Here is a 26187-nt window from a genome sequence, read left to right as displayed (position 1 = left end):
CTTCAGAAATCAATTTCTCTTTCAAAGAATATATTGTGATCCCTGTCTATACCCATGAATACGAAGTCAGAACGCAAGGAGGAGAAAGTTGTCCAGTGTACCTGGATTCGAAGACTCGTCCTTGTAGACGATGGACTTGCTCTTCGCGGGCCAGGATTATGTGTACTATTTAGATGAATATTTAAAGATTGACGCCTTCGAAAGACACATGCCCGCGGAATTCATGCAATGTCGACGGTGAGCGTAACGGTGGATGACGATTCACCTATTGTTGGACCACCCAATAGCATGAAGTCCACCCGGATGTCCTCACAAAAAGAGAGTCAGAACTGAAGAAATCGGGATCTCTAGAAAACGGGTGACCCGCAGTCGATGTCACAAGCAACTTGAGCATAATGGGTAGACATGAAGAGAGCCTTTGAAGGAACATTGAGAGCTGGCGCGGAGCGTGGAGGGAATCTTGGAATATGATCCGCGAATGTAGTTTAGCGTAGCTTTAAATGTCAAATTTCTTTTGCATTGATCTAAATCTCACACTGTTGAGTGCACAAAGACTTTGACCGGACTGGAGGCTACATCTATAGCACGAGAAGGTTAGGGTTATCCGCTGCACACTGAGTTGATTTAGACGGCCACCAAACCGCGGATTTTGAACTTGCGAACAAAATGCCGAGATGTAGTGGTACGACTCTGCATGCCTTTTTTAGCCACTCTCTTCTGGGAGAAGGGCGAGTCGGTCGCTCGCCCGAAAGACGAGTGACTGTGCTCGCATATGTATAGATTCTTGAGCTGAATAAAGGAACTTCCATTTGGACAAAGGTGTAGGGAAAATTCCTCCGGGCAAAACAAAAACCCAGGAGGTAAAGACCTAACACTGTTCCTTGCGAGCCTGACGGCTTCCCCCCCCCGTGCCCACAGTCGAGAACGCGTCGCCGGAACTGGTAGTCGACCAAGTGGCCATCCTTGGACTCACCTTTGTTTCGGCCGGGCCCGGAATTTGATGGGTTAGGGCAAGAGAGCGAATCAAACGCCATCAAGGCCCAAGCTTGCGCCAGTTCACAACTCACAAACTTCGTCAGCCAAAAACTCCCAACTCACAGCCTTCGATCACGGGAGCCGTAAAAAAAAATCTTAAAATCAAAACTCTGAGGTTCTCGAACGCGTTATTTCCTGCCATCGTTTCCTCTTCCGCTCTTTGATCTATCCCATTCCGCCCCACCACACTCCTTCTTGTCCACAGCATCGTGCTATTTAGCTAGTAATTATCCTGGGATAACTATTATTATTCTTGCGTAAGCAATGAAGCGCTCCGAGTACTTCACTGTCTTGTTGCCGGCCCTCGGGGTTCTCCACGTTTTGCTCCTCCTTCCCCTCTTACTGCCGAAACATGGCGCGACTGTCACATTTGTCGACGTTCTGGAATCGGTCACTCTAGGTCTTGCAGGATTTGGCGTCTTACTAGTGCTACGATTGTTCCTTTCATTATTTCCCCTTAGCAGTGTATACACCACGTCTCTACTTCTTTTCCTTGTCGGCGTGATTGAAGAGGTCGTCCACTACATTCTCCTTCGGCCAGTTCCCAAGGATACATGGCATTTGTCATATATCCTCGGCTTTGCGTGGTCAGTAGCCGAATGCACGGTTTCTCTTTACCAGCTTGTACCTCCTCGACAGTACAGATATTCTCGACTCAATGGAGGGGATGACTCGGATGAAGAGTCGACCATCCCTGCTCTCAGTGCGAACGTCGATCGCCATCGCGACAACGTTTCCGAAATCGACATGTCATTAGATCCCGAAGAGCATGACTTGCTGTCGCCTGAAGAACACGGAGATCAGCCACATCCGGCTGCGACGTTCTCGGCTGCCGCCGCTATCGGCCAGCGCCAGCGAGAGGATCCAATCGCACCACTCATCGGTACTTCGTTGCTCGATCTACCCACGTACTTCCCATTCCTGTGGCGGACATCTGCTCTGTTGCATCATCTCGGCTTCTCCCTTCTTCTTAGTCTCCAGGACGTTGGACAGGCTGGCATTATTACCGCTGTAGTTGTCGTTTGCTTGTACCGAGGTATCTTAAGATCCATCTGGGGTATTGGTATTATGAGGTATGTCGTAGACGGTGTGCTTATATATATTATTTTGATACTAACTATTTCAGGTTTGGTGTCGTTACGGTTACGTTCCTCACGCTAGTCGGTGGACTGCTAAGTTTGGTCGTGGGTCTGTCGTTGTGGGGAGCAATTTAAGCGGCCGAGACTAAAGTTTCTTGATTAAATGGGATTTTATTGGTCTTGTACAGGGGTCATTTGTCACTACGTAATTGGCTAATATGGTGGTACTTAAAAGTTGTTCGATTGGTTTACGCTACAGTTTCTTTGGTCAAGCGGAATAATGCAAAAGTTTATAGCTCTGTCTAATCTTGGTAATGAATGCCAGCTCTATTATTGATGAATTACTATAAATGGATATTCGCAACAGATCAGCTTTGTTAACATTTAGCCACCCCCTTTACACTTTCTCAGGGGTTGCTGTGTCTCGCCTCGGCCTTAGTCGGAAATGTTAGACATTAGTTAGCTGCTGGAGAAGAGTGCAGTGCCAAACATTAATCATAAATCGTACCATATTCCATACAGCATTCGCACCAATTAAAAGATTGATCACATCCTACACTAAGATTGGTAATATGCAATGCTGTGTTAGTACAGTCCCTGCGCTGGCTCCACCTTAGGCTGTCATTTGGGATGTCCACCAACCATATTGAGCTGTGCATGGTAGCCATATCCAGAGCAGTGAAGAAGTATTCGTAACATACGCGAAACCCGATTATAAAAGTGAAGATATTAATCCTTTTCTCAGTTCTGTGCGTCCATTTGCACTCAGCAGGATATATACAAATTTCGACAATGGGCTAGGGTAATGCTTAGATCGTGGCATGGGGCTGGCGTTTGATGCAAATGCCCGGACGTCCCAAGTCCCAACTGCCGTTGTAACTAAAAATAATTTTCGAGGCAAAATCGAGGGAAGGTGTGCGCAGGTCTGCCAGCAAGCAAATACTGTACCTATACGATTCGATGTGCACGATTTAGGCTCTTCTGCTGTTTCCTTCAGTTGTAGTTGGAGTCTATAATACTCAGCAATCACCACCCCTCTAGCCATACGAAAAGGTGCTCAGGTTGGCATACGACAAATGATTCTTCGACGGCGGCCGCCGCCGTTACGCGTGCTGGTCAGATCATTCCGGTGTTCTGGGACAAACGCCAATGAACTACTCACTTCGCCATCTAGGCGACTTTCCTCGTTACACTCATTACACAGATTTGCGCTTGCTCAGAGTGCTAGGACAACGTCAGAGACAAAGAGGCTAGGAAATCCCTCTGGAGTGCGGTGGATCAATTTTACATTTGGGCCCCAGGTAGAGGAGCCTTGGTTCGCTCAATCAGACCAAGAGCAGTTGCAGAGGACGCGAGAACGACAGCACTGGGAGCAGCACCGGTTGACAGAATTGAATACGACAGCGCAGAGGAATAGTAGTCTACCCGCTAACCCTGACGGCCGTGACCAGGAGGAACTTTTTAATGTGAATGAAGACGTCCAGATGAGTGACAATACGGACGATATTATTATTATCGACCAAGGCAAATTCATCAAAAGGCGTACCCTTGTGACACCAACAGTGCAGTTAATAGAACCTGAAATTATAGACTCGAGCGCTATGCAATTGCTGGTACAGGAAGCGCCAGGCTCAGAAACGTTGGTTGAATCGATTAATGAGTTGCAGCCCAAGGCGAAAGATATGTCTGAGGAGCGGTATGTGCAGACAAAGCAGATACTGAATGGGGCATTCAATCGAGAACAGTTTGTCAAATACGCAAGGTTGCATGGCGGTCGGGCATCATCAAAAGCAGCGGCTATTAAATTCATTATGAATAATGTGTGGCAGCTACAGATTTCTGGGACTGTTCGACGCGATCTGTTGACTGAACGGGTGCACTACTTTACGGAGCGGCGAGAACTTGTTTTGCTGCTGTCACGAGATGCGAAACTACCACGAGAGTGGTCGAAGCTTGGAGCCGAAGTCGTCATTAATCCGAGCAACCTAACTCTTGTTGTCCGTGCTACCGAGGAAATTGCCCACATAATTATAAGCAAACTTGAGCACGTCTTGAAGAACATCATTGATGTTAGGGTAGACCTTTCATGTTTGTCGTATGTGCCGAACGTTACTATCGACGATATTCGGCTTGGCATGATTTCGCGATTGACTAGCAGTGCGGTAGATGTGATTGACCGAACAACACTTCGAATCTCATCGTTGACGCGGTCGCGGATTGATGTCGCGAGACGGCTTGTGATTTTGTCACTGAACCTGCACGTACATGAGAGGCAAACTCTTCTTTATCATGCTGGGTCTCTTGTTCTGGGCGACACCACGTTCTACCGAGTACATGAGGACGAAAGTTTGCCTTGGCAGTTTAGGAGTAGTCAATGGACGCGATGGCGCTCTGTGAAACGTCGTCCATATATTGAAAATTCACCGACAGTCTCAGAGTTCATGTTGGAGTATCCGATGCTTATTTCGAGAGAAAATGCGAAGATGAAGTATGACGCTTACAAGCTTATCGATCCGAAAGAGGATTGCAGTTATGCCCAGCAGCTGATTGGTTTTGATCCAACGAAAAATGCAGATAAGATGGTCAGCGATACAGTCCGCTCGCTGATAAGAGGAATTGCCGAAGAAGAGGAAGGGCGGAGTCAACAAGCGGACACTGATAATTCAGGAGTGGACTCAGAGCAAAGGGAATTGTCCGATGATGAACTTTACTTTTCTCGCGTTTTCAGTAAATTGAACCAGTTAACGAAGGACGATGTACTGCCGAATCGTGATGGTTATCTCCTGGATAGACCGGAATACACTGCTACGTGCGTATCATTTGTTATCTCCGAGTGGTCTTTGCTAATTCAAATATCAGATTCGGTTATGCGCTCCATGAGGAAACCAATATTGGGCACGCCGCGGACTCAATACGAAAATCCAAATTACACTGTGGAGAAAAATACACTTTTTTGGAGAACTCTCCGATATTCACACGCTTCATTGACACGTTCGCTACTGCAAACGCTTTAATCCAAGAACCATCCGGTTCGATTCGCGAATCTGTTGATGGGAGTCTACGGCACTTGTTAGAGCTTATGCCACATAGTGGCCGGTCCACAATCAATACCTACGTCCTTCTCAAATTCGTGCCGTCGCCTTATGCACACCCATCTGATTTTACGGATTACCCGCCTATAGAGATGACGATTCCTACGACAGATAAGTGGGTTATAGAGAACAACAGGGCTTCTGTGCGGACGCATGAGAGTGATGCGGTAACAGACTTGTGCTTGCAGCAGCAAGAATTGGACGTGCGATTCCGACGGCGGGTGGCTGGGAATCTATCTACCGATCAGGGTGGTATTAAAAACTTTTTGGACAAACTGGACATCGATCTTTTGGACCGCAAAGTCGTCAAGATTCCGCCGACGGTAGACGTTGCAGTCCATAGTGACCGGAATTGGACACAATCAGAAAATTTGTCGGAGGACGTAATGATGGATGAGTCAAAGCCGCCAGAGGGGATGATTCGGTATTTATTCAAGTCATTTGAGCAGCGGACAGAGTTGAAGTATCACCACAAGAGTTATATTCTGAAGTATTGCATAGTGGAAGGTGGTGTCCTTGACGGTCGGCGAATCGAAACAAGATTAGAGTTCGATCCAGAGATGCAAATTGAGCATACTGAGACGGAACTCCAGAGATTTGTGACAACGGCCGTTGATTTAGCTGTGGGCACAACGATGTTGAGCAGGCGGTAATCTGTACTATAGAACGTATGACTTAGAGAATGGAAAGTCAGTGAATTCATTACTCGCATTCCAATGACACAAACAACTCCAATGGCAGCACAATTCAAAACTCCTAATGGCCGTAAAGTTTTATTACAAAATTATTTGCTTTATCCTCCGCTTAAGACTGCCCTCGACACGAACCCATGCAAGTCAATAAATCCTTGACAGGCATCACCACGGCCGCGTTGCCATGGTCGCCAACTCCCATACTGATAACCACATTCTCGTTCAGGTACCCCTCGTACCGGTTCATATTCGTCTCCCATGCAACACTGACTGTGTACAGAAACTTTCCTTCGACATTGAATTTTTGTTCCCACTCGTCTTCGTTGTCGAATCGGATATGTTTGGACCCAAAACCGATCATCTCGAAAGGTGCGGTTGCTTTCCAGACGGCGACGTAGCGCTTGTACTGCACTTTGAATGTACCGAGGATTTCTTTCTTGTGCAGAAATGCGAGATACACAGTATTTTCTGGTTCAGGCTCGCATTCGCCGTAGTCGCACATGACAATCTTGATGGCATTTGTGGCCTGGTGCCAGGTTGCGTCTTCACTGATGCAAGTAATCTCCAGCGGGCTCGTCATGTTTGACGTAGTCAGGCCGTTTCCTACCAGTCGCGAAAAATGTCGGGAACCGTTTCGGAGCTCGTATTGCACGTAGCCGGAGCCGGTGACGGCGTCGTAGAACATGAGGTAATTCTTCTCGATGGGGTTGCGGCCCTCTATTCGGGTTAACTCCATGACGGTAGGATACTGGTTCAGCAAGCCGCGAGTGACCCTGTAACGTAGAGACGGATAGACTGAGCGCAGATCAATTAACCAAAGACCAAAACATCCATAGCGAGATTGTTGGTTGAACATCATCAACGGCGCCCCGGTATTTGACCAGAATATACGCGGATCATGATAGCCGGGAACATCGGACATGTAGTCAATACCGGTGCAGTCACGAGCAGGCGTCTGGGGAACGGTGAGAACACGAGGATTAGTGGCGCAGCCAATTAACCTATTCATGACTTCGAATCCGTACGCGTTCACGAACGGCTCATCGATGTACTTTCCTTCGCATATTAATGACTCTTGGAAAAACCCACCACCACGGACGCGCGCCACTATTAGAAACGGATAGTGCGAGGACGGGGGAAGCGCGATAATTGACGGATTGTACGTCATGGGATACCGTTCTGACTCGACCCTGACTTCGAAAATCCTGTACTTCAGAGAGAGAAATGTGTCGAAAACCTCAGCTGCAGCAGGCTCGCCAGTTCGGCATCTCCATAGAAAATCCGTGTGTTTATCTTCTGGATATCGTGAAGACAGTAGTGACTTTGACACTAGCTTGCCCGACTTCTTGGCCTTCTGGGATCGGCGTGATCCTTGTTCGGCCGCAGGATTCTTGTCAAATAGAGCTATAGATTCGACAGGGTCGATGCCAGCATCTTGTACAGATTGCAAATAAGGCGGTAGTTGAAACTTGGTATGTCGCCCCAGGTCTGGAAGTGTTAATTGCGTTGTTGCAAGACGTTTTGGCTTGACGAGACGGTTGAGAATGTAGAGCGAATATAGCAGAGCTACAACAATAATAAACTGCGCCCTGCGCTGTTGCAAGCCTGCCATATATCGTAAGTGCTCTTAGAAGTGGTGAGTGCGTGGAAAACGTCAATAGCAGGTATTCCTCGAAGATGCGACGGTGCGAACTTTGTTTGCGTACGTCGACGAAGTCGGCTCCGTCCACTCTCACAAGTCAAATATACAGTCAAACTTCATACAGAGTATCTGACGCATCAACCGCAAAGACTATGCAAACCAGCTGCAATGTTTGCGAGAGGGTGGTACTTGGAGAGTCGGCGACGGACAAGGGCGACCGCCAGGGGAAGCCGCGAAATGAAGTCCAAGCTATGTGTCGAAAGCCTAGTTGTCCTATAGTAAAGTTGGGTCGAACGACAACGGGACTCCCAGTTGAAGGCAGCGTACGAATTAATTATGCTATGTTCTTATATAGTAATAATATTGCAGGAAATAGGATACTACATCTGACGAATATATATATTTATCGTGTTGTGCGACCATTTCTCAGTATTTCCAAACCCTAAACCCTTTAAACTTCCAGGGGGCAGCCTCGAAATTTAAATTTATACGCAGCATTTACTGGTCTGCGTTCGTCCATTTGCTATGCTTGCACTTGCTCTGCCGATGAACATATGGCAGCTCCTACCGGATCAATAATATATGTTAAATGTGGAATTAAAGGGTGGGCGATAAAGAAAGTACAATTTACTGGACAAAAACCCGTTTGGTCATGTGATGGCCCGTGTCTTGTGTTGCGGAGCGGCAATGCCCTTGTAAGTCGTTTTTGCAAGCCCCCGAAGGAGATAAGGCTAGGGTTTTGCCTCAGTAGACTAGTCGTCTTCTCCAGACATTTTCGAGTTCTCTAAACTGCCCGGTCACCAGCTCGAATCAGCAAATACATGTACGGAGAAGACGAAGACGCGCCGCTTCTCGACCAATACGGTGGTCCGATCCCGAGTCCGTCCGGATCTATTTCCGGATCACGGCCGCCTACCGCGAATATCACCAGCACGGCCGACCAGTCCGGATCGGAACCTGGACGGACGTCTTTCGCAGACCGCAGACCTCCGACAGTTATTCCTCCTAGTCTCGGTCCGCCCAAGCAAGGACCACAACGGACATCGAAGATAGTTCAAAAACTGAAATTGCTGCCAGAAGATCCAGCGGTCCACGCGGATCAGGCGCGTTCAGAGAGACCTCTTCCTCAGGGCCCCGACGACTTTTACCGCGATCCAGAGCGCCTCGGCAAGGCAGATCGGAGGACACTCCCACGAGTCACGGCATACTGTACCGCGTCATCTTATAGACTGAAAGAGCTTGCACGGTATCTTCAAAGTAAAAATGCGTATAAAGCCGTGCCGAAAATATTTGACGAGTGTCTCTATTCTGTATACTCTTACCGACACGACGAGCCCCCTCCAGCCGCCGGGAAATCGCCTTACGATGGAGATAGCAGCTTAGATGGATCACCCACAGATGGGCTGCAAAGGAAGGCTGAGGAACAGGACCTAGTACGATTAGACTCGGAAGGCGCCGAGATACGAATTGGGATAGCGCAGTTTTCTGAGATCTTTGTGTTTGAATACGGAGTCGTTGTTTTGTGGGGATTCACAGTACGGGAGGAGCAAAGATTTCTGCGCGAGATCCCTCGATTTGAGCTGGAAAAGTTGGCTCCACAGGACGTGCAGATTGAGGAGTTCAACTACTACATAACAAAGTCGTATCAGCCGAGAGTATGTACATGCAGTGCTCGTTGCAATGATGACATTCCTGACGTAGATAGATTTATAACGATTTTATTGCTCTGCGAGACGCATCGAATTACATGACAAAGCTCTCGATTTCGCATGCGATCGCTCAGTCGGTCAAGATCTCGTTGTTCGAAGAGCTGGTCGATCATACTATCAAGACTACGCAAGATATTCCGATAGGCATTGCGAGAACGGGCAAAGTTCAGATGTCACGCAAGAAAATTATGATGCAAATTGGAGATTTGTTTATTCTGCGGATCAACATTAACCTCCACGGTTCTATTATCGATTCGCCGGAGCTAATGTGGTCGGAGCCGCAGCTAGAGCCGTTGTACCAGGCAACGAAGAGCTATCTCGAGATTAACCAGCGCGTGTCTGTTCTGAACCAGCGGTTAGAGGTTATTTCGGACTTGCTACAGATGCTGAAGGAGCAGCTTGGACACGCGCATGAGGAGTATTTGGAGTTTGTGGTTATTATTTTGATTGCGGCGGAGATCATGGTGGCGATGATAAACATTGCTGTGGACATGGTTGCGGAGGCGAGATGACGTGGTCTAGCATTGCTTATATTGTGCGGCGTCTATATGGCATGAATTGTCTTGTACATATATTGGTAATGGACATTAATGACAATAGCAGTATGCGGTGGCGAAGACGCCGCCAACACATCGCTAAGGCAATTTGCGAAACGCGAATGGAACATGTTCCTGCTTATTAGCAGATAGCATATACTACCTATATTAATCTTCTAATAATAACAATAATATATATATTAATATAGCATGGCAACAGAAACACAACCGTCTAGATCAGCAGAAGTGCGAACTATGACTTGTCAGTTTTGCGTCATAACCAATATTAACTAATTGTGTGGCTCTAGGGCACGAAGGCACAATCGCCGTTCGCTATGATAGTCAGCACTCCACAATCGCGACTTTTCTTTCGCTGCCCCCGCTTCCTTTTGTTACCTCCACTCGCCATTTCACACTCAACAACTCAACAATATATGTCTTCTATCTGATAATCCACAGTCTTAATGTCCACAATGCACGGCTCCGGCCTGCTGTCGTCGTCCTCATCCACCGCCTCGCGGCCGGTCCCTGTCCCGGTTCCTCTATCTAATCACTCTCCTGCTTCCAATTCTGCCGCCTTCCCCGAGCCACCGACTCCTGCACCGTCGCCCGGCCCGTTTGGCAGCGGATTTTTCTATGCACAGCCATCACAGTCTCCCGCTCTGGTCGAAGACCCTTATTCCACGTCACTCGCCCATCTCGCACGCGATTTCTCCAAACTCGCGAGGTCCCAGCGCGAAGCACTGCTGTCAGCCCTTCTTGACGCCTGCGACACGTCGGCGCTCTCCTTTGTACTTGCGTATGTTTCGCCTCTCCTCAAAAAGGACCCCTTCAAGGTCCTTCCGAACGAGATCTGTCTGCGCATCCTCTCCCACGTAGATGACGCCAGGACTCTTGCACGCGCCGCCCAGGTCTCAAGACGCTGGGCCTCTGTCGTCTCTGACGACATAACTTGGAAAGGTCTTTGCGGTATGCTCTCATTCTGTGTTTCTGTGATCACTGGCCACTAATGACGATCAGAGCGACTGCATTACAAGAAGCCCCTATTAGATCGGGAGATACTCCCTACCGCACCGGGCCATTTCTCGCCGCCGTTTGTCCACACTCCTGCATATGGCGATGCCGCTGCGTTTTCGCTCCCGCAAAATTCCCCAAATGTTACGACTATGATCTCCGTTTCTTCTCCGCCAAGTTCTACCACGCCCTTGACTGCCATCCCCATTTCGGTCACTTCGACCACAACACACAATGGCGAGCTCTCCATGATGGAATCTACCTACCTCCCCGTCGTCGCCAGCAACATCCGACCATTGTCCTATCGAACTCTGTTCAAACAGAGGTACATGGTCGACTCTGCTTGGCTCAATGGAGGTGTGGTCACCGCGCGACACGTCACCACCGACCAGGGTGTCGTGACCTGCCTCCATTTGACAAAAAAGTATGTCGTGGTCGCACTGGACAACTCACGAATCCATGTCTTTACGTCCGAGGGCCGGCTGATACACACGCTCACTGGCCATGTCATGGGTGTCTGGGCGATCATGCCGTGGGATGACACCCTCGTGTCCGGTGGCTGCGATCGCGATGTGAGGGTGTGGGATCTCAAGACTGGCCGGTGCAAGATGGTCCTACACGGCCACACGTCCACCGTACGGTGTCTTAAGATGAGTGACAGTCGCACCGCGATTTCCGGCTCTCGCGATGCGAGCTTGCGAGTGTGGGACATCGAAACAAGCACGTGCAAGCATGTGCTGCTCGGCCATCAAGCCAGTGTCCGCTGTCTCGAGGTCTTCGGCGACATTTGTGTTAGCGGTAGCTATGATACTACAGCAAAGGTCTGGAGTATCTCACGCGGTGTCCTCTTGCACACTCTTGCCGGCCACTTCTCGCAGATTTATGCATTGGCGTTTGATGGTGTCAAAATCGCTACTGGTTCTCTCGACACATCTGTCCGGATCTGGAGCGCAGAGTCTGGCCAATGCTTTGCTGTTCTCCAAGGGCACACATCTCTTGTTGGACAATTGCAGATGCTGGGCGACACTCTGGTTACGGGAAGCTCAGACGGGTCGACGCGAGTGTGGGACTTGAAGGGTATGACGTGCGTCCACCGACTCGCAGCTCACGACAATTCGGTCACAACTCTCCAATTTGACGAGCACCGAATTGTTACTGGAGGCAGTGATGGCCGCGTTAAGGTCTGGGACATCAAGACCGGTCATCATATCAGAGATCTTCCATGCACCTACGAAGCCGTCTGGAGAATCGCGTTTGAAGACGAGAAAGCCGTCGTTCTTGCGTCACGCCATAATAGGACGCATATGGAGGTCATCAGCTTTGCGCCGCAGGTTCAAGATTGGGAACATTAATCAAAGATAATTTTGGTTGGCATTTGTTTTGATGTTATAAGTACGGTCTGATATCAAAATTTTGGGTATGCGCTGCTAATTAAGGGTGTAAACATTGTCTGTTTTTGACCGGCGTACTCTGCAATATCTATGTTGGTGTTTCTCGTTATATTAAATCATCTTATGTTAGATTGCGAGTTTGGGTTTCTGAATATTTTGGATTTTGCTTCTGTACATTTAGAATAAACCGATACACATATTTTGAGAACTTTTCCAGCGATAATTTGCTTCTCTTAGGAAAACATTACTAATTATTATTCAACATTCGTAATTCCGAACATGCACATTTCCGTAGAAAATACTGGACCCTGATACGCGACGGCACTTTGTATGATGCATAACTTGGAACTCGACGGGAGGCCTCACTATCATGCTCTTGAAATGAATGGACCGTATCTTAGTCGAATATTCTGCTTCTTCGTGGCGCTTGTCTATCAAAGGGAAGATTGTGCGATGCCATGTTCTGTATAGCTCCTAGGCGCTGACACCAGCCTCGACATATCAGATAAGATCGGAGAGCTTCAGCGATTATCACGTTTTGTCTCTGCTTGACTGAGAGCTTCGGATCCTGTGTAATTGTTCGTGAGAGTTCAATACCTTGAGTTAGTGCAGCTACTCACTGAGAGGCTACGAATTGGCGGATAGACATCAGGCCCGATCCATATCTACCTTGGGCCATATGGGGGGCTCCCGATGACGTTATTCGCTGCAGGGGCACCGCCGTTCTTCCTCGAAGCCGCCTCGAATTTCGCCGTTAATTGACCTATTCCTTCCGCAGGCAGCTAATAATTATATGTTAAATACAGTGCTTTAACTTAAAACGTAGGACATGGCTGCAGCAATAGATCTTGATGAAATCAGAGACTTCTTAGTCGAACTGGCCAAGCAAGCCGGCGAGCTCATTGTGTCCCAGACTGGCAAGACTGCGTACGACGATAAGGCCAATTGTATGTCTACGACACCGCTGATTATGGCCAGAAGCTAACTGCGAACCGCAGCCGTCGACTTGGTCACGGAGACCGATGCTGCGGTCGAGAAGCTGGTTGCGACGAAATGCACTGAGAAGTACCCTCATTTCGAGTTCATGGGCGAGGAGAGCTACATCCCCGGTGTTACAAAATTGTCAGAGAAGCCGACATTTATTGTCGGTAAGTACATCCGAAAGCTGCTTCCAACAGAAACTGACAAGTACAGATCCAATTGACGGTAAATACCAGCTTGGGTTCTGCTGCGTTACGTATCTCCAACTGACATGTACAGGTACGACAAACTTCATCCATTCTTTCCCATTCAGCTGCACGTCCCTCGGTTTCGCCATCAACCGTCACCCAGTCGTCGGCGTCGTGTACAACCCGTTCCTGAATCTCATGTACACTGGTATCAAAGGCCAGGGCTCATTCCTGAACGGCACGCAGAAGCTACCGCTACGACAGCCGCCCGCCGGAAGCAAACTCACTCTCCAAAACGCGTTGATCGGAATCGAGTGGGGCACCCAGCGATCAGGCGTGAACTATAAAGTCAAGACTGAAACTTTTAAGAAGTTGGCAGCCGAGGACGGGAGTATGGTTCATGGATTCAGATCGCTGGGTAGTGCAGCTATGAATATGTGTGCTGTCGCCGCTGGACAGCTGGATGCTTATTGGGTGAGCGCAAACGTAATACTATCGACGATGACAGTACTAAGCTTTGTAGGAAGGTGGATGCTACGCGTGGGATGTCTGTGCCGGCTGGGTTATCCTCACAGAGGCAGGTGGTCGAGTGGTCGGCGGTAACCCTGGCATTTGGGAGCCTGCTGTCGATCAGCGTATATATCTTGCCGTTCGAGGCGGTGATGGCTGCGAGGAATTTATCAAGAATTTCTGGGATTCAGTAGAAGGTCAACTAGACTATTAAGCTCAATTTCCCGTATTATCATATTGTCTTAGTTAGGATATTTATACAGAAAATATATACACTTGTTTAAAATTCGTTCAGCAATATAACGCCAGGCACCTAAAATATTATTTATGTGACTCAAGCTGTATTAATACAAATCATATCGAATTCCGACGCTGGATTATTCGTCGAGAGGTGCCGTCGAAATGTGAGATGCCTGCAATCTTTGGGAAATTTCCGTCGCGCTGCATGTTATCGAGAAATTCTTTCGCAAAGTCATATCCGACCTGTTCCAGTTAGCTTCGTGATAGTCTGTATGCAGACACAAAACAGGCTTACTTTGTAAATTTCCGCAAACTTTCCAAAGTCGAGCGTAGCATAATGGTCAATTGGCGGCCGCAAGTAAATACACCCCGGAATGGACTTTGCCTTCTCCAGCGCGCCAACAGACGACACGTATGCTAATCGTGCCTGGATTTCAGCCATGCTGGGCACATTTGGATGACGCGAAAATATATTCCATCGGTTGAACAATACCCAGAATCCGGACAGTGAGTCGCCCCAGGTCATCGGTGTGGTGTCATCGATGCTTCCTACGTCCACGGCGAAAACGACTTCTGTACCAAGCAACTTCATGTGCGATACCGGTAAATTGTCAACGTATCCTATCGCACAGTTAATAAATGCCACACAATTAAGATCATAAGTACATACCTCCGTCCAACAACATGCTACCATTATCAGTGATAGGGGGTAAGAGACCAGCCAATGACATCGACGCCCGGATGTATCTCCAAGCATACCCAGCAGAGTGAATTTCCATTCGAGAATGCGTGATATTCGTCGTATTATTGTAGTATTGCAACCAGAAGTCTTCAATCCGAGCATCACCAAAGGCTTTCCATATACCGCGATTGAACTCATGGCCAGTCGTGTAGCTGGTGGCCGGGTATGTCAGATCAAAAAACATTCTCCACAGACTTCCAATTCTACCAGAGAACTTTTTCAGCCGACCAAAAATCGGGACAATGTCTGCATCACGAGCGTATAGCCCGCCAACAAATGACCCAATCGACGTGCCACCGACGATATCAATCGGAATGCCAGCCTCTTCAAGAGCTCGGATAACACCGAGATGGGATAAACCTCGTGCACCACCACCACCTAGAACGAGACCGACGGCTTTTCCTGATAGTAACCGCGCCAGCCTCGCAAAATCATTCTTGTGTGTCTGATTACTGGTATATACAGGCGAGGCTGGAGAAGGGCGGCCAGTGTGCCTGTATTTCTGCAATTCTGTTTGCAGCGTCGTCTGCACCTTGTTCTTCAAATCCCTGAATCTAGAACCAAAATACGCGGTCGTTGTGCGGGGAACTGTATTCCGGAACTGCATCTGCACGTGATGATGCGAATGAATCCATATACGGCTCTTAAGCCATGATTGCGTCTGGCCCGCCGGAACATACCGGTCGGGATGCAACAGCACTAATTCTTTCCTAGCTGTTGTCTTCATTCCAATGAGCATTCTTTCGTATTCACCAATAGAGGGATCTGCATTAGCATTTGCCAGAAGTAATATGCAGTCCGCCTGTGAAATGCATGTTACTGTCCATGGTGAACTAATACCTGTATCGGCAACATATAAAACCATCTGATAACGCTCCTCTAGATCAGTCAGATATCCACTAAGTTTAAGTTTTCCAAATTTGTTAAACGAGTGACGTCCAAGATGTTTCAAGATTGCGGCCTGGTCGAGCGTCACGTTGGTCTGCCCAATTAGGGTGAAGGCTTTGGCAAGCCTCTCTCCGAACTCCTTGACAGGAAGGCCGGATGTGACGGGCACAACCGCCACGGTGCGAAAATTGCCAGACTTTGGAGTAGTCGATGGTACTTCTAACGGATTCATGACCTCTTTATTGACAAGGCAGTTCACACGAGACGCAATTATACGAGATATTTGAATTGTGATGGCGGGATGTCGCATAGACAGGCTTTCGAATAGCATGCGGGGAAACCGTACTACTTCAGTATCACGAACGGCATGAAGTGTAGATGGTCGTTTCGATGATGCTTTAGTAAGATGTCAGATGATAGTCGACATACTGCCCAAAAGAATGAACATACTAAGAACTTCTAGTTCACCCACACTCTCGCCGTGTCCGTATTCACCGACGAGTACCAATTCGCCTTTGCTCTCCTTGATAGCACGCATTCGGCCATTGAGAACGATATATATTGAATCTGCCTCATCGCCTTGTCTATATAATACCTCTCCAGCTTCGACCTGGACCCATTCCAATGCAAAATCTAGATATAGAATTAACCTAGAAAGGATGCTAATCAAGCGCTTGGCCATTGTCAATAAAATGACTGGCTGACGATCCACTAGACGCTCCATGGCTTCTTTGGCGAGAAAGCCAATATAAACGTCTGTCGTGGCAAGGATATCCACAAATGAGCTGTATCCGGAAATAGAGCCGAGATATCCGCCAATACCTCCAGGCTTAATCGTATATATTGTTTTGTACTCTCCTGGGCGATCTTGAGTGCGTACGTCCAGAAAGCCATCAATGACGTAGTAAAGACCAAGGTTGGGCTCGCCTTGCTTCACAATCTGAGATCCCGCAGTGAAATGCAAAATTTCAATGTCCTTAAGCAGCTCCTTTTTTATTGAAGCATAGCTTTGCATAGATCCACTTTGATGTGCAAAACTAGACGTGACAGATTCGTCGTCAACAATGCCAGCGCTAATGCCATCGAAAGCCAGGGGCCCGAGATTCCCCAGACCGGTTGCACGAGAGCTAAAATTAGACCTTTGCTGCGCTCGCCGGTTTTCATAGACTGATAGCCGAGGACTCGTATCTGCAGACGTTGAAATTGGTGATTTTCCTTCTACAGACTCCGAAGAAACGCCGAGGGCTTTGAATATACATTCCAATATCGCTTGCTTAAGATTATCAATATCCTCTCCGTCGTCCTCCGTCACCGCATCAATCTTGTCCCGTTCCCGCGGCTCATTGAAATCTGAAAACTGTAGCCCTCCATACGACCGTAAAGAGGCTGTCGAGACCTGCGTATGAACCGCAGGCCTCCCAGGCGGACTTCCGGACGTCAAACGAGGAGGTGACTGTACAGAAGACGAAGGAGATGTACTTGCACGCAACGAAAAAGATGTGTTGGATACTAAATCGCCAGGCAAGACGCTATTAAAATCGCCAGCACGTTCCAATTGGCTAGTCCTGTCATTTCGACTCTGCAGAGAGCTTGCCACATACGCGGAGCCTCGTCTCCGACTGGGGTTCTTGGAGACTTTCAGTTCGCCAATATTCCGTGTGCGTTCAAGTTTGCTATCACTCTCCACTGCGGCTTCATTGTCTTGTTCAGAGGACAGCCGACGAGCTTCGACTCTGGCTTTGATCCTTGCGACGGCATCCTCACCCAGATAATTTGGCAATTCGTACCTCGATAGATCATTAAATGCAACCTCTGTCTTCAGAATTTCAGACGTGAGGCCGAGATAATTGTGGCCGGTTTGAAAAGTAACTCGCTGGAATCTGGCAAGGATTACCTGAACGATATGTGCCGCTGACTTTGGATACTTGCGCGTCAAGCGACGGAATGCTTCCGCGGGAATGATTGCAATGGTAGAGTCCACAGATGCACGCGCAATAATTCCGGGTGCGGTGGAATGCGTTGTTCGAGTACCTTCTTGGCGCACCGATGAATTCGTGTTAGATTCATCTGGTCCGACAGTACTAGTCACTTTCTCGGACAATGGAGGAATATTTGGTATAGGTAATAATTTTGGTGATCCCACATTTGAGATCAAAGGATCGCTTGGAATAGGCAATGTCTCCTCAGATAATGAATCGTGGGTGGCGGAAGATGTCGGCGACCGTGTTGTGTTGACCTTGATGTCCTCAGTGAAGAGAGACAAAATAGTGAAAAGAGAAGACATTGGTGCGCCATTCTTCACCTCAGTTAGTAGCTGATAGCCTGATTCTGCATCACTGTCCACGTCATGGTGGTGGGTGTGGTCCGCGTCATGAGTGCGTGCATATATCTGAACATCGCCATCGACAACCTAATGCCGTCAACACTAAACTCGGATCAAACTCCGCGCCAACGACGAACGATAACCTACAATGCAAAACCCCTTTTCTTCTTCAAGAACCATTGTATCTCCTGCAATCAGCTTCTTCGTCTGGACATGCCTGGTGAGTTCATTGAACACAGGCTTCTCCAAGTAGCCAAACACCTTAATACCAGTAAAAAACTCGTCCAAGTAGCTCGCGAAGCCCGGCTTTTCATACTGGCGCTGCAGTGCATTCGGGTAGAACATCATGTCTAGCTTAGGCTCCTGCCTATGGGGCTCGGTGGGAAGGCGAGAATATACGTTTAGATACTTGTATCGCACGACGGCCCACACCACGGCCACGAAGGCGGCCATTATGAGCAGCAGAGACGAGAAGGACAGTGTAATACTGAAGGATGTTCCCAGAAGGGCGAGCACTTGGGCAGGTACATAGTAGGCGCAGACTGTCAATAACCGGAGGAAGATACGAGGGCCGAGCCAAATCAGCTTGCTGAGAATGCCAGAAGAAGCCGGTGGATCAGTGACTCCTGCAGAATTCATGCTGGCATTAGTAGGAAGAACGATATCGCCAGAAATATTTGATGAGATCTCTTGAGACACAGTCTGCTCGACGAAAAAACTGAGGAACAAGAGGGGGACAGCTGGCATAGTTTGCAGAGGATTGTGGAGCAAGGCTGGTTGACAATGCTCCACGAGTCCCAGCAGCGGCTGATCCAAGAGACCAACCCTAGTATTGATGAGGCGTCGGCAATTTACTGCTGGCACTTCCTGTCAAACTAACAGACAGAAAGGTGAAAAGTGCATGCGCCAGATGGCCAACATCGAATAGTCAGCAGCTCAGCGGGCGTGGTCAAACAAGACGTCGAGAAGTCCCAACGCGGCAACCTGCTCGCGTAATAAAACTTGGCCGGCGAATCTCAGTAGGCCCTCCTAATTCAACAGTTGTACTCTCACAATAACAGCAATCTACTAGCTGTAATTTCTATTTTCTACATAAGTAGTAAAGACGCGTCCGACGCTGTGCTGCCTGTTGCTCTATGAGTGCACAACTTGGTGATGAAACTGTGCCCTAACCTCATGAATCCAGGGGTAGCATGGCTTAGGGTTATTGACGGATTTTCTCAATTTCCATCTTGATTTCATTGGCTCAATTGCAACAGACACGCACCATTCTTCGCTTGCGGATCAAGCTGGCAGTCCCATTCTCATTCAATCTCGGGTCATATCACGATTTGCAACAGTTTTGTTTATTATAATTGATATTTTATTTTGCTGATACCGCATTCTAAGCATTACATTCGTGCTGAAGGACCCGAATCTAGCGTTTATCGCATCTGACAACTTCTATTGTACATTTACAGTAGCGAAGATTCAGCATTCTCGTTGATCGTTTGGTGGCGTTATAAGCGTTCTCAAAGACACGTATTAGAGCCTAACTACTGAGTAAAAATTTGCATAGCATTTGTCAGCCGGTCTTTTTTCAATAATTTCATGCATTAAAAATGAGTGAACCAGACCATGTGGATGCCAGCGTCACCGTCACTATGCCGACCGTAGTAGTTCCATCTACCGTCGTCAAACCAGAAGCCACGCTTTCCTCGAAGCGAGAGCGCTCTGAATCACGGACGCCGTCACCTTCGCGCTCGATATCAGGGCCACTGGTGGATGAGAACATCCAGCTCCCAGAACGCCACGGTTCTGCGGTGCCCGAGCAGCCAAAGCGAATTCGACGAAATCCGTCACTAGCCGCGGCAGAAGAAAAAGGCCGAAATAAGCGCATGTTTGGAATGCTTCTCACGTCGCTTGGAAAGTTTCAGGAAGAAACGAGTCGTTCGCGTGTCACCAGTAAGCGCGAAGAAGTGGAGAAAAGGGTGCGCGAATCGCAGAGGAAAGAGTCACTCGATATGGAACGACAGATACGCGAAGAGCGGCTTAAACGGAGTCGACTGGCCGAGTATCGGAGGACTCACAGTGCATTGAGCAGCAAAACTGCGATGATGCGCGAGCATGCCCCGCTACTTAAGACTGCAACAGTCCCAGTTGTATACTACAAACCGAAGATACTGAGAAAAGAAGAAGAGGAGACCATAGCAAAACAAATGGAAGAGATGGAGTATAAGATTAAGCAGGATTGGGATGACTTTTATGTCAAGTTCCCAAAACAAGAGTTTAGTGAGCCTGTCCTTGGTAGGACGGAGCCGTCAGAACCGGTTCAGACAGATGGACAGCCTGCCAATACTAATGGAAGTGAAATGGGGTACAAGTCCGACGAGGCAGAAGATGAGGACAGTAGCGGCGTTGAGCTTGCTGCTCCGAGACCTATGTCCTCATGATCTGTTCTTAGATATACTGTAGAATTTGAGGGTGACCTACTGTAGGATAGCGTTGAATTGGGTGAATCCAAGTTTCATGAAAAGTTCTGTACTAGTAGCCTTTGTATAGTAAGAAGCAAACTTTTAATTACCAATGCAAAACTATGATACAACCTACTCATACCGAATATCCTCCTAAATTCACACAATGTATCGATCATTTTCCGCTCGTGCTTCTACTAATAGATTTCCCACATTCCGTCTAGCTTCGTCTTCCTTCAGTCTTTTGTTTATAAGCTTGGTTACTTTCTCGGCCACCATAATGGCAGCTTCGGCGCATGACAGCAGCTTACCAACTTCGACAGGCATATCTCCGCCCTTCTGAATCTGGCAGATCTCACGATTAGTATTTGCAGTTACGCTCATATATCCATGCCGTAGGAGTTCCTCCTGCAATGTGGCATCCACAAGCACAGTCGTAGATGAATCGTTCTCCTCCTCGACATCGTCATCGTCCGCCTCCTTCATGTTGTCCTTGCCTGGCAGGCCGGCAATGGCGGCGGATGCTTTTCGCACATCAAAGAATGAAAACGTGACACAAATCGGTACATGCAGCACTGCTAATGGTACTGGTACCCGTTCCGTTATCGGATGCACAATAACCTCTCTCCGACTGCCAACCCCTACGATCGTGATGTCAGGTCTCCGAAAGTGCAGCAATCCAGCACTTACAGCAATACAAGCTGCATCCATTAGCCCGCCGTCGTGATCCAAGAAATGCACATCCGCTCTGACAGCCCAGCATTTTTCACCAGAAATAATACACAGGGCTTCAGTGTCAAGAGCGCCTGATCTGCGGATTGATTTTTCAATAATTCGAGATATCACAAGTTCATCTTCCGATTTGCGACCAGCTTCGAAAGTCGGAGCCGCCATGGGACTGATTTCCGTAGATATTATAAACAAGCCATCATATGGCCTGTCTGCATATGGTTGTGATATTTCGGCTGATATGCGTGCAATGACGCGGGTTCGACCGAGTTTGACGTCCACGACCCCAAAGTCAGTCGAGCTGAAGGATATGTCAAGATCCCTGAGCTGATTAAACGACCGGCTGTCAAGTCGAATGCGCTCCGTTAGGGCCTTAAGGACAAATGTGTTCTCTATTGTCGACGGCGTTAAATCCCGTGGCATTTTGCTGTTCGGTAGATCAATACTTGGGATTTGATGTCGTGGTGCTGAAATTTTTGGCTGTCGTGTGAATCAACTGGGAAGGCTTCTTGGGACAATTGCCAGAAGTCAAAAACAAGATTCAATCTATCAACATCATATCGCCAACGATCGAATACGGAGATATCTTGGTCTCACAATCTCATATTTCTATTCACATCGCAGATATTGAATAATACAATACAGATATAATAATGACTACAGCACACAGGCCGACATTCGATCCTGCGCGTGGCAAGGACTCGCAGGCGCCAACACGGATTTATCACAGCCGTATGCTCCCGGCACATACACAGTTGAAATATCGTAAACGAGGGCAGGGTGGCGTGGCAGACCGTGCAGACTTGACCACTCCTGCTACGTCCGAGGAACGACTATGGGAACGGGAAGCTATGAAACGGGAGCTGCTTTCTAAAGAGGCGGAGAATGATGAGAAGAAGGGGCGTAAGAGCGCAAGTTCTGCGCCGCAGTTATTGCTTGAGGCAGCCAACGTCGCCGAAGAAGACGACGATGAAGACGAAGACGAGCGGAAACTGAAAAGGCGGAGGATGATTTTAGAGGAGGTTGAAAAAGTCGAACGTGGTTCTGGGGATGAACGGGGCGGCGAGAATCCGGATTCAGACTCTGGAAGTGAGGAAGACTCCGAAAGTGAAAGCGAATCCGAATCCGAAGAGGACGAGGAGGACGAGACAGTGGAATTAATGCGGGAATTGGAACGGATCAAGCGGGAACGTGCGGCAGAGAAGGAGAGGCAGGAGCGGGAACGGCAGACTGCGGAGGACGCTGAGCGGGAGCAGCAAGCTATTAGGGGAAATCCATTGCTGTCTTTTAACGACGGATTTGTGAGTTCGAGCAAACCGGCGAAAAGATGGAATGAGGACGTGGTCTTTAAAAATCAAGCCAAAGGCGTTGATGATAAGCCGAGAGGAGGATTTATTAACGATATGCTAAGGTCAGATTTCCACAGGAAGTTTATGAATAAGTATGTAAAGTAGACATAGAAAATAACTATGATATACTTATATTATACCAAAAACAAATCATTTATACAATGTGCGCTGTACTTATAACGTAAAGATATTATGTTAACCAAAAGAAGCAAACAATAATGTCTCTCTGCACTAGACAACTAGAAACATAATATACACCACTAACGACCTAATGCGACCCCCTTCCCTCAAAACCAAGTATCCATGTTATCGTCTCCAAATCTGCAATATTCAATAAACCGCTTTTTATGCAATACGCCCCAAAACTTTCCGTCCTCAACCACGCATACCATGCGAAGACCTAGTCGGACAAACATTAAGTAGACCATGGCAAGTGGGGAGTCGATGTCCAAGCTTATTGGCGCTCTATCCACGAATGGTGTGAGATCCGTCGCTGCCGTAAAGACACCAGCGTTGGTTCCATTATTTTGCGAGAATTGATGATGTCGCGACGACCTGTCAAAGTAATATCTCTGGATCTCTTGGTCATCTGCAGATATATGGCACATGATCTCATTGTTATCATCCACCTCAGCCAAGTCGTTGTACTGTATGCCGGATGCAGTGGCATCCCTTTCCTTTATTTTATCAAGCGCATATTCCAGCTCTGGTGCCGGGAGCAGTCCCACCAGGACCTGATTGCGAAGAATTGGCAAGGAGCCATCAAGCTCTCCAGATATTTGTAGGATTTGCAGCTTTGTCCGCAACGCCGCAGCAGAGATGTATGTTGAGTCGCTGGTATCAATGACTGGACTGGTAGATGATATGGTTGCCTTTGGCACGATATCGTGTAAAGTAACTGAAAAACCTGGCGTTCGCTGATTGTCAAGGAACGGAAAGTTGTTATTGTGCATGATGACGTCGTATATGGAATTTGGCTCTAGCGCCTGAGCTACCCATTTACTGATGAGAATCGCAACGGATATCGGTAGGACGTGGTCGAGACTACCAGTGAGCTCGAAAAGAATAACAGCTAACGTTACTGTCATGCGTGTGACACCAGCCATTACTGCACCTGCACCGACAATGGCGTAGACACCTGGGATGGTGCATGCTCGAGGATCATTTCCGGCAGGGCACGAGGAGAACAGAAACAGGTGAGGGACTTGATATTGTAGCCATTGCACTGAGAGACCAACAATTCTTCCAAGTAGAGCTCCGCTGACCATTGACGGAACATAGATGCCGGCAGGAATCTTGAGACCCACTGTCACTGCAGTCAAGACAAATTTGATTACAAACGCCGCAGTTAGCGATCTGATCGAAGAAGCGTACATAGACATCGATGTTGGGCACAAGGCATCATCGTCTTCATAATCAAGAGTGTCAAAAGGCGATGTGGTTCTGTAGGTGCAAGTGCGAGCCAGGTCGTAGAGAAGTTCGCTGGCCGATTTTTGAGTGTAGACGTTGAAGTAAGAGATAGCGGCGGTGACAGTCGCCATGAGCACAACATCAGCGACAGGATGTTTGCTGATGAAGCGGCTCCTCCTCCAGATACGCGTCCACCTAACAGTGTCAGTACTGTGTCGTGACGCAATTGCCATCCACTTACCAAACATTTAGCCGACCAAAAGCAGCTCCAATAACACCACCACACGCCCCGATGAAAACAAAGATTAAAAACTCAAAAGCGTGCCAATCGTGATCATAGGAAACTTCGAAGATGACGATTTTGCCTGTACCGTATGGATTCAAAAGTTTCAGAACTAAGGCGGAGATGACAGCGCAAAGGAATGATCGGATAAGTGTCTTTGGAGGGAAGTAGTAAGATACTTCCTCAAGTGAGAAAAGCACGCCACCGAGTGGAGAGCCAAAGGCCACTGCGACACCAGCCGATGCGGCGGCAGAGAGGATCTCACGTCGCTTTCCGTCATTATTGTTGAACTTGGAGAAGAAACGACAAGTAATGTTGCCAACACAGGATGCAATGTGGACGTATGGACCCTCCTTGCCGACGTTCAGTCCGGACGAGATCGAGAGCACGAGGGCAATCGATTTGACAAACAAGGTATAGGAGCCTAGGAACCTTTTGATGACAAATCCAGAAAGAATAGTTTTTACCTGTTTCCTTGTCAGAATGACGAATTTTTAACAACTAATTGAAACCTACTTCAGCCACTCCTCCGCCAGCAGCTGTATATATGATTGATCTCGGAGCAGGGGCAGGCTGGCTCTTGTGAGTCTCGCCATTGACAGTAACAGGAGCACCAGGCGCAAGATTGGCATTTGTCTCTGAAGAAGTCTCGCGCGCGCTGTCGACAACCGTAAGAGGTGGCTTTGGGAAAGGAGTGGTGGAAGCAGTCGTGAGCGTCAGTAGGACAGCGATAAGCGCAAGAGCGACGGAAAGCGCAATATAGAGTGCGTACTCTACAAACGCCGAGCCTCTCAGTGCAAACTTCCATTCTAGCCAGGCGGGACAAGTGTCGCCACTGTCGACGCAGCAGTCGTGCTTTGGTAGGAACCAGTTTGTGGCGCAATAGCCGGATCTCCAGTCGAAGACGCGTTGCTCGGCGGCGTCGATAAGATATGCGATACAGGCGACAGTGGAGCCGATGACTGAGATTAGAATCCAACCCTGGGAAGCATCTCGAGCACGGATAAGTCGACCACGGAGACCGGGTAGGTCGCGTAGTCGCTTGACTCGAAAGGACTCTTTAATGAATTCGTGAACCCAATCAATTGTAGTGAAATCGTCGTACCAGAGTCGCTTGCTGACGTCGGCGGGGACGGCAGCAGTGGATTCAACTGTCGGTGCTGTAGTGCCAGAGACAGTAGTGAGTTCATCTGTGGACGCAATGTCCGAGAACGGAATAGAGGTCTGTTCGGACGCGTCATTGGCTCTGTGGACGGGGAGCGGCCGCGGCGGAACGAAGATGTCGGGAAGCGACAGGCCTCGGTGGCCGGAGTGGGGTCCGATCTGAGCATGAGCATGAAGCGAGCGGGGAGTAATGCCGGGCGAGTGCAGGTCGAAGCGGATTGTCGGCGGCAAGGCTAAACCGGCGGACGGCGACGGGTCAAAGGTCATCGCAGGCGAGCGTGCTCGTGTATCGGGGTCGCCCGTAGCCGCCCCCGAGGCTGCTGTCGAGGCCGCTGTCGAGGCCGTTGTCGTGGCCGTTGTCGTGGTCGCCGTGGACGCAACAGATGGCGCGCGCGGGAGTAGAGGAACGTACTCAGGGTGCATGCACGAGTGGTGTAGTGTTTTGTGGTAGGATATTGCGCCAGATAAGATCCACCGAGAACGTTGGCTGGAATGGACGATAGCCGCGTTTTGGCACAAGGAGGTTCCTTAGTGTTCGTATCGATAATCAGGGCATGGTTGGGTGGGATAAACGAACTTTAGCTCACTGACAGCGGGCTCGAACCGCTCGTCCCTGTGCACCGCCCAGGCACCAAACCCTGCACGGCCACAGCACATGCCACCGCGCCACCGCCGTTGGAGATCACAGGATCACAGGAATCACGTGGTAGATCACAGCTCAGTTCTTCACATGAACA

The 26187-nt window shown here is 48.6% G+C and overlaps 11 protein-coding genes across 11 annotated transcripts; 7 read left to right on the top strand and 4 right to left on the bottom strand.

Moving 5' to 3' along the window:
- The first annotated feature begins 1188 nt into the window (after window positions 1–1188).
- On the top strand, window positions 1189–2481 carry V1508DRAFT_422103 (uncharacterized protein). The gene is made up of 2 exons (XM_066940976.1): window positions 1189–2108; window positions 2162–2481. The coding sequence occupies exons 1-2, from the start codon at window positions 1300–1302 to the stop codon at window positions 2247–2249; spliced, it is 897 nt and encodes a 298-aa protein (XP_066794316.1). The 5' UTR covers window positions 1189–1299; the 3' UTR covers window positions 2250–2481.
- A 507-nt stretch (window positions 2482–2988) lies between these two features.
- V1508DRAFT_422100 (mitochondrial inner-membrane-bound regulator-domain-containing protein) lies at window positions 2989–5923 on the top strand. The gene is made up of 2 exons (XM_066940975.1): window positions 2989–4923; window positions 4974–5923. The coding sequence occupies exons 1-2, from the start codon at window positions 3191–3193 to the stop codon at window positions 5857–5859; spliced, it is 2619 nt and encodes an 872-aa protein (XP_066794315.1). The 5' UTR covers window positions 2989–3190; the 3' UTR covers window positions 5860–5923.
- On the bottom strand, window positions 5839–7924 carry V1508DRAFT_422099 (uncharacterized protein). The gene has a single exon (XM_066940974.1). It carries the CDS (start codon window positions 7508–7510, stop codon window positions 6011–6013), a length of 1500 nt encoding a protein of 499 aa, XP_066794314.1. The 5' UTR covers window positions 7511–7924; the 3' UTR covers window positions 5839–6010.
- A 132-nt stretch (window positions 7925–8056) lies between these two features.
- On the top strand, window positions 8057–10021 carry V1508DRAFT_463259 (uncharacterized protein). The gene is made up of 2 exons (XM_066942864.1): window positions 8057–9195; window positions 9246–10021. The coding sequence occupies exons 1-2, from the start codon at window positions 8362–8364 to the stop codon at window positions 9759–9761; spliced, it is 1350 nt and encodes a 449-aa protein (XP_066794313.1). The 5' UTR covers window positions 8057–8361; the 3' UTR covers window positions 9762–10021.
- Window positions 10022–10119: 98 nt separating this feature from the next.
- On the top strand, window positions 10120–12387 carry V1508DRAFT_422096 (WD40-repeat-containing domain protein). Its single transcript, XM_066940973.1, has 2 exons — window positions 10120–10754; window positions 10806–12387. The coding sequence occupies exons 1-2, from the start codon at window positions 10250–10252 to the stop codon at window positions 12149–12151; spliced, it is 1851 nt and encodes a 616-aa protein (XP_066794312.1). The 5' UTR covers window positions 10120–10249; the 3' UTR covers window positions 12152–12387.
- Window positions 12388–12567: 180 nt separating this feature from the next.
- Window positions 12568–14148, top strand: V1508DRAFT_422091 (inositol monophosphatase). Its single transcript, XM_066940972.1, has 5 exons — window positions 12568–13137; window positions 13189–13338; window positions 13385–13396; window positions 13451–13833; window positions 13883–14148. The coding sequence occupies exons 1-5, from the start codon at window positions 13020–13022 to the stop codon at window positions 14081–14083; spliced, it is 864 nt and encodes a 287-aa protein (XP_066794311.1). The 5' UTR covers window positions 12568–13019; the 3' UTR covers window positions 14084–14148.
- V1508DRAFT_422089 (uncharacterized protein) lies at window positions 14093–19266 on the bottom strand. Its single transcript, XM_066940971.1, has 5 exons — window positions 18210–19266; window positions 16190–18149; window positions 14780–16135; window positions 14405–14730; window positions 14093–14352 (listed from the first exon to the last, which is right to left on the bottom strand). The coding sequence occupies exons 1-5, from the start codon at window positions 18807–18809 to the stop codon at window positions 14224–14226; spliced, it is 4371 nt and encodes a 1456-aa protein (XP_066794310.1). The 5' UTR covers window positions 18810–19266; the 3' UTR covers window positions 14093–14223.
- A 52-nt stretch (window positions 19267–19318) lies between these two features.
- Window positions 19319–20529, top strand: V1508DRAFT_422088 (pinin/SDK/memA/ protein conserved region-domain-containing protein). Its single transcript, XM_066940970.1, has one exon. It carries the CDS (start codon window positions 19664–19666, stop codon window positions 20492–20494), a length of 831 nt encoding a protein of 276 aa, XP_066794309.1. The 5' UTR covers window positions 19319–19663; the 3' UTR covers window positions 20495–20529.
- Window positions 20530–20610: 81 nt separating this feature from the next.
- On the bottom strand, window positions 20611–21741 carry V1508DRAFT_422087 (ribosomal protein S5 domain 2-type protein). Its single transcript, XM_066940969.1, has one exon. It carries the CDS (start codon window positions 21665–21667, stop codon window positions 20675–20677), a length of 993 nt encoding a protein of 330 aa, XP_066794308.1. The 5' UTR covers window positions 21668–21741; the 3' UTR covers window positions 20611–20674.
- A 61-nt stretch (window positions 21742–21802) lies between these two features.
- On the top strand, window positions 21803–22767 carry V1508DRAFT_389775 (Pre-mRNA-splicing factor Cwf15/Cwc15). The gene has a single exon (XM_066937903.1). It carries the CDS (start codon window positions 21898–21900, stop codon window positions 22696–22698), a length of 801 nt encoding a protein of 266 aa, XP_066794307.1. The 5' UTR covers window positions 21803–21897; the 3' UTR covers window positions 22699–22767.
- On the bottom strand, window positions 22687–26070 carry V1508DRAFT_389772 (chloride channel). Its single transcript, XM_066937902.1, has 3 exons — window positions 24803–26070; window positions 24245–24753; window positions 22687–24198 (listed from the first exon to the last, which is right to left on the bottom strand). Exons 1-3 carry the CDS (start codon window positions 25871–25873, stop codon window positions 22881–22883), a joined length of 2898 nt encoding a protein of 965 aa, XP_066794306.1. The 5' UTR covers window positions 25874–26070; the 3' UTR covers window positions 22687–22880.
- Between the last annotated feature and the right edge of the window lie 117 nt (window positions 26071–26187).

This window comes from Lipomyces doorenjongii (genome assembly GCF_038497915.1).
Source record: "Lipomyces doorenjongii strain NRRL Y-27504 unplaced genomic scaffold V1508scaffold_47, whole genome shotgun sequence".
In the NCBI taxonomy this organism is placed as follows: domain Eukaryota; kingdom Fungi; phylum Ascomycota; class Lipomycetes; order Lipomycetales; family Lipomycetaceae; genus Lipomyces; species Lipomyces doorenjongii.
This window is presented reverse-complemented; position numbering and strand designations above follow the sequence as displayed.